We start from the raw sequence: 7,056 nt of genomic DNA, 5'->3' as shown, positions 1-7,056 counted from the left end.
TGACCATTAGGTCCAGTCGTGGCCGACTCTGGAGTTGCGGCGCTCATCTCGCTTTATTGGCCGAGGGAGCCGGTGTATAGCTTCTGGGCCATGTGGCCAGCATGACTAAGCCGCTTCTGGAGAACCAGAGCAGCGCACGAAAACGCCATTAACCTTCCCGCCAGAACGGTACCTATTTATCTACTTGCACTTTGACGTCCCTTCGAACTGCTAGGTTTAGTAGCCCCCAAATTGTATTGACAGACCCTATTGAAGATTACGATTTAGGTCCAGTTAAGATGTATGATTTAGGCCGCAAACCAAGAGTAAGTCAGCAAGCCCTGCCAAACTTTTGAGCAGAGATCTCTAGTGCTGCAGGTAGGCATGTGTCAATATACTTGGCATCCCGTTGAGGCAGAAATTCACCAGCAGGACAGAACACAAGAAGCAGATTTGGCATCTGGCTGGCTAACAGCCTGACGTATTTAAGAATTCATGAACTGTGGAAATATAAACAGGGGAGACGGTGGATCATTTGCAGGCTGGTACAGCCTTGTGAGGATTAACAAACGGTGGTGTGGTACAGCTTAGAAAATTGTCCTTGGACGCTGTGCTTGACGACATGCCGCTTTTTGTATAAATACATTTTTTTGAAGGGCTTTTTAGGTTTAGCACAAGAGGAAGTGCAAAGATGATGGAAGTCACAGAATCACAGAATCGTGGAGTTGGAAGGGAGCTTCGGGGTCATCTAGTCCAACCCCCTGCAATGCAGGAATTCTCAGCTCCTGCTTTGCCCTTGTCTTCTCCAAAACAAGGGAAACTGTGCTCAACCTGGCAAAAACAGATCAAGTGATAAAAGGAAGGACTAGCCACTCTAGAGTATAAAGTTACAAAAGTATAAGCATGCTTCTAGCATTTGTAGAACATGAGATATGAAACAGAAAATACAGGCACTATTTTTCTCAATTTTTTTCCTATGAGAAACTATTCCTTTCATTGTTTTATTCTCCCCCACCGAATAAACTTCAGCAACATCATTTTCCGTTGTCCCAGGTGGCATAAGCCACACCAGAGGGTTCAAACTACGAGAGGAAGGACGTCTGATTGTCCAGAAGTCCAAAGGAGCATCTCAGAAGGTGCTGAAGAAGAGGTTGGATCTCTGAAACAGATTTCCTGCACTGGCAGAGGGCTGGACTGGAAGACACTGGACCTCCCTTCCAGCTCTAGGACAATCTTTTATTATATTGACTGTTAATCTTTTGCAAAGGGGGGGCATTGATTCCCCCCACCCATCTCTATCAAATAAGGACATGCAGAGAAAAACCTGTTCCAGCTCTAACAGAGACGTCACCACTGCTAACTCTTTTAAAACATATAATTTTTATGAAGGATTACACATCCAACAGCGGAGTAACTTGCAGCCTTCTGTTATTAAAAAGGTCAGGACAGCGGACTGGAGAGGATCATAAATCTGAATGTTCCAAGGAGTTCTGACAGCGTCGTCTAAAAGAGGCTGCTTCCATTTAATCCCAAAATGTGTTATATTATGTGTGATCTGGCTTTCTTTGGGCTTTCTGAGCACGTTAACCAAGGGACCCAAAACCTTTTATTTATTTGTATCAAGGCTAGTAACTCTGGAGCAGAGTACTGGACTTCCAATCAGTAGTAATATACTACCAGTAACAGTCTACTATAGTAATATTATAGTAGTATAGTTAAAGTTCTGCAAGCTGATTTTTTTATATACATAAAAGGGATGCTTATCACACATTTGCATTCAGTGGATTATTTAACCAGGGTTTCCCAAACTTGGATCTCTGGCTGTTTTTTGGGACTAAAATTCCCATTATCCCTAACCACTGGTCCTGCTACCTAGGGATGATGGGAGTTGTAGTCCAACCACAGCAGAGGACCCAAGTCTGGGAAACCCTGGTTTAAACCAAACAAAAGGTGCAAAAGGTTTTTTTTCCAGCCTTGGCCAACGTGGTGCCCTCCAGGCATTTTGGACTACAACATGCTGGCTGGGGCTGATGGGAGTTGTAGTCCAAAATATCTGGAGGAACACCAGGTTGGCGAAGACTCCTCCGAGCATTTATAAAACCAGCACTTTCCCCCTTCCAGTTCCCTTCCCAAATCAGTCCTCTATCTTCCCTTTCTTTCCCTTTTTCTTCTTCTTCTTCTTCAAACTGCCCTGCTGCGCATCAGCCTTTTTGCCGCGCCCTTGCAGCTGCACCGGCTTTTTGGCTGGAGGACCCTCCAGGGACACTTGGCTCTGGCCGCTGCCTCCCCCTCGGTTCTTCCTCTTCCTTTTCCTCTTCTTCCCCGCAGGGGCGGCGTTGTCTGCAACAGTCGTGGCGGCCTCTTTGACGCCGTTCTCGGCACCGTTCTCCTGGGACTGGACTGGCGGCACCTTCTTGCGGTTCTTGCGTATCTTAGTGGCAGGGAGGAAGCCCTTTTTCTTCCGCTTCGGTGCCTCGGCTGCGGCTGGGTTCTTCGGCTGAGCCGGGGCTTTCTCCTTGACCGGTCGCCTGGAAATTAAGAGAAGATGGTCCAAGTTGCTTTGAAAATACACCGGACAGAGAAACGGGCGGGCTGGATAAATCGCAAGACAGCAAAAGGGGTGGTGTGTATATCTATGATGCGGCTTTACGGCGGGTTAAGAGCAGTGGCTCCCTCCAGCCCTGTTACTATGATATTTATACAGGGTGAGTCCTTTAAAAGAGGCCCCGTGGATATAGAGTACAGTGGTACCTCGTGTTAAGAACTTAATTCGTTCTGGAGGTCTGTTCTTAACCCGAAACTGTTCTTAACCTGAGGTACCACTTTAGCTAATGGGGTCTCCCACTGCCGCCGCAACGCCGTCATGCAATTTCTGTTCTCATCCTGAAGCAAATTTCTTAACCTGAAGAACTATTTCTGGGCTAGCGGAGTCTGTAACCTGAAGCGTCTATAACCTGAAGCATCTGTAATCCGAGGTACCACTGTACACATGTTCCACAGGGCCTCTTTTAAAAGACTGCCCCTGTATAAATAAGTAAAGCTAATCTATTCCAGGCTTCCCAAACCTGGATCCCCTCTGAATGTTTCATTTATTTATTTATACACTGGTTGATTGTAAAATAAAAATAAAATTAACCAAGCAATAAAATTATCATTAAGAAAAACCAGCAACAATACAGTAATATGGCATTTCAAAACATTAAAATAACAATAGACTAAAAGCAAATTAAAACTTGCATCAACTTTCTAAACACCTGGATAGGGCCAGGGAGGTGGCATGGAGCCAGGGCACATTTTTCGGGGGGGGCGGGGCTGACAGGGTGCATGGCTGCCCTGCTGCATCCTCACGTTGCCCTCTGCGCCGCCCCCGTGCACCAGGCATCATATTTAACAGGCCAAAGATTATGAAGCCGTCTTAATGCAGAGAGCTGAACAAAACCTGAGTGGTCCTCAGATGCATCGTCTTCATTTATGGAACTGCAACTGCAGGCGAGTAGGGGGGAAAGTTGGGAATACGGCAAGAGGAAAGGAGTTGAAGACATCCCTGTGCTGTTCCAATCCAGGTTGCTGTTGTTAGCAGCCTAGGCAGCTGCCTCAGACAGAATCAGACCACTGGTCCATCTAGCTTAGTGCTGTCTACACTGACTGGCAGCAGCTCTCCAGGGAATCAGGGAGGGGTCCTTCCCAGCCCCACCTAGAGAGGCCAAGGATGGAACCTGGGACCTTCTGCATGCAGAACAATGTTCTACCAGCAGGCCACATTTCAGTGGCATTATATTTATATCCCACCTTTCCTCTGAGGACCTCAAGCAGGCAGACTGGTCTTCCCTCTACTCATTTCATCCTTCCAACCACCCTGCGAGGGAGGTTGTTCCTGGCCGAGTGAGGATTTGAACCCGGGTCTCCCGTGTCCGTAGTCTGTCCACTACACCACAGAGGCTCTCCTGCTCGGGACCTCTCATGAGCTTTTATTTTAATGAAAGTAATGAATAAACGCAAGGGCCAACAATGCGATTCACATCCGGCCAGGTTTCGCCCCAAAACAAAGCACCTACGTGACGCCCAGGAGCTTCATGACATTCCAGTAGATATTGTCGAGTCGTGTGGACCTCCCGAAGCCCTCGTGCTGACTCAGCGCCTGCAGCACATGGCGCAGCCCTGCCAGATCCACGTTCAGCTTCTGAAGGGGAAAGAACACAAAGCCAGATTTGTTGGCGTCTGCCAAACACTGCACCTCAAATAAGTCACGCAAACTGCAAATCGGTATCTTTACACGCTCACAAATTGGCAAGATGTGGTCCCAACCCTGCAATGGAGCTCTTGGGTCTCCCGAAATCAAGGAGCAGTCATATGTCGCCATGTTAATTAATTTCAATTTCAGATACGTATCTCAGAGCAAACATATAAAAACAGTTTCATATACGTACAGTGGAACCTCTACTTATGGATGTAATCAGTTCCAGAGGTCCATCCGTCCGTAAGTTGATCCAGGTCGCTGGCGCATTCGGCAGCAGCGCACTTCTGTGCATGTGCAGATGGCGGCAGCCGCTTCTGCGCGTGCGCGAATCACGGCAAACCTGGTATTTACTTCCGGGTTTGCTGCGGTCGCAACTTGGATCGGGCCCAAGTAGAGGCGGTCATAAGTAGAGGTTCTACTGTATTCGCTTTTTTTGTGCTTTTTTATTTTATTTTATTATTTGCTTTTTTTCAAAGCAGACAAACCAGGATGGAAACCTCCACTTAAATGTCTCCACTTAAGAGAAAAAAGAATTTTAATGGATGCGCAAAAGACAACAGAGGCAGCGGAGAGACAGGAGTTCCATTCCAACAAAAGAAGAATGGCAGACAAAATTAATGGACTACGCAGAATTAGATAAAATGACAGGAAGGATTCGAAACCTGTGGGACCAGAGATTCACAGAAGATTCGAAGAAATATACGAATTATTTGAAGAGCAACCGTAATCAACAAATTACGCTAGTAGGATTACAAGAAGTTTTGTAAGGAAAATATATAATAATAATATCTTTATTGTCATTGCCCCCTCTCGGGGACAACGAAATTACTTGACTGCTCCATAAAAACACTAATTAAACAATACAGTATAGTACAGCAAGGAAGATTAGATGACTTTCAAAGTCCAGGCTTCCCATTCAGGGCCGAGATCGCTCTGGAGAAGAAGCTGTTCTTAAGACGGCTCGTTCTTGTCTTCATCGTCCTGTATCTCCGTCCCGACGGCAGGAGCTCGAAGAGACAGTGACCAGGATGCGATGGATCTTTTACTATGTCCAGTGCCTTCCTATGGCACCTTGTGGCATAAATCTGCTCTAAGGTGGAGAGTGGGCAGCCAACAATGCTCTCTGCTGCCTTAACAACTCTGCACAACCCCATCCTGTCCTGGGTAGTACAGCTTCCGTACCACACACATAAGCCATAAGTGAGCATGCTCTCAATGGCACAGTGATAGAAGGCAAGCAGCAGTTTCTGCGGAAGATGGTTTTTCCTTAGAATTCTCAAAAAGTACAGTCTCTGCTGCGCCTTCTTCACAATATATGAAACATTGCAAAGTATGGAAAGAATAGAGATATTAGTTATGAGATTTAAATGTAATAGTGGAAGTAAGAAATGTACATAAAGTGAATAGATTGGAAAATTTTCAGATGTGATTGATGGAAGTAAAAAAAATGGTATAAGATGTGAAAGTATGTTTAATTATTGCTGAAAATGATATGTTGAAAATTAATTTTAAAAAATTATATTAAAAGAAAAAGAAAGAGACAGACAGGAGTTCCAGATAAAAGGTCTGTTGACAGAAGGACGGTTGAAGCTCACTTTCCGACACCAGTCAACAGAAGCTGGTGGATATTTGTGGACTTGAAGCCAGGGCATGAATGGAGAGCGAATGACGAAGAAACATCCCTGCTGGTGTTCTTCGTGGATGTTGGCTGCTGCATGTCTGTGTGTGAGAGAATAGGAGGCTTCAAATGCGGTCGAGGCAAGTGGTGCGCAACTCAATGTGCGAAAAAGGAAACTGGCAGATATTTGTGAACAGGTGAAAGCTGTGGAAACTGGCAGGCTGAAGTTAGCGGATGAAGTTGCTGGGCAGATGCCACTGGAGGTGCTCTGGGTGATGCTGCTAAATTCCAGCCATCCCACTCACTGCCCTTTCCCCCCCCCCCTTCCAGGGATGTCTGAAGCCGGGCCAAGTTTTCTCAAGACCACCCACAAAAACAGCGAAGAGAACTGCAGCGCTCAAGGCCGGCCAGCTTATACTGATAAATAAAATTCTTTCTAAACACATCTACCTGTAGAGTCTGGTCTTCTTCCAAAATAGATAAAATGGGATATCTTATACCTGAGTTTTATGGTGCATTCCTGCCCTTCACCTCCAACCCACCCGCTTGGGATCATTACACACGAAGGCTGTGCTGAGAAATGGATAATATGTGAGCAAATTGCTGCTAAGGTGCCCCTGTCATTGTCAGGGCTGGGGAAGCTGTGCTGATGATTCCCTGGCTGCTGCCACTGGCTACAGATTGCCAGCGATTTCACAGAAAGACATGGTGTCTAAGGGGGGAGAGAAGGATGCTATCATGGGGAGGGAGGAGGGAAGAGACCCGGGAGAAGGAAGCTCGGGGGAAGCTGGAGACCCAGAAGAGAAACCTGGGTTGGCTCCTTCCTGTCTGCTTGAGCTGCCAACCTCTCTCTCCCGCAAGGGTCCTGTCCTTGTCTCACCCACACAGCTGTCGAAAAAGCTGCAAATGATTTTTTCCACTGACAATCTAGCTGCCTCCCAAAAAACAAACTTCTAAGGATCCCTAAGGTCTTACAAGTGCTTTTAGTTATGGTTCCTGCATTGCAGGAGGTTGGACTAGATGACCCTTGGGGCATAGCTGTCAACTTACAGATTTGAAAATAAGGGACCAGCAGCCAAAATAAGGGATTTTAGTCAACCAGCTGAGATGCGAAGTTAAAAGGGACCAGATAATTTTGGAGAGCAGCGCCGGTTTTTAGCCCTTCGGTTCCAGAGGTTGCTGCTCAAGACACCAGCTGGTGAAACCACTTTTCACGCAAAAT

The 7,056-nt window shown here is 46.4% G+C and overlaps 1 protein-coding gene across 1 annotated transcript in view; it reads right to left on the bottom strand.

Annotated features, from left to right (window-relative positions):
- Positions 1–1,340: 1,340 nt before the first annotated feature.
- MYBBP1A (MYB binding protein 1a) overlaps positions 1,341–7,056 on the bottom strand; it is a 50,883-nt gene continuing 45,167 nt past the window's right edge. The window contains exons 26-27 of the mRNA XM_053366979.1: positions 4,035–4,159; positions 1,341–2,507 (exon numbers count right to left, since the gene is read on the bottom strand). Of these exons, the coding sequence (XP_053222954.1) occupies positions 2,114–2,507; positions 4,035–4,159 (519 nt within the window). The 3' untranslated portion in view covers positions 1,341–2,113. The remainder of the gene's footprint in view (positions 2,508–4,034; positions 4,160–7,056) is intronic.

This window comes from Podarcis raffonei, chromosome 15 (assembly GCF_027172205.1).
Source record: "Podarcis raffonei isolate rPodRaf1 chromosome 15, rPodRaf1.pri, whole genome shotgun sequence".
Classification (NCBI taxonomy): Eukaryota; Metazoa; Chordata; class Lepidosauria; order Squamata; family Lacertidae; genus Podarcis; species Podarcis raffonei.
The sequence above is the reverse complement of the archived record's forward strand: the minus strand, read 5'-3'. Positions and strand labels throughout refer to the sequence as shown.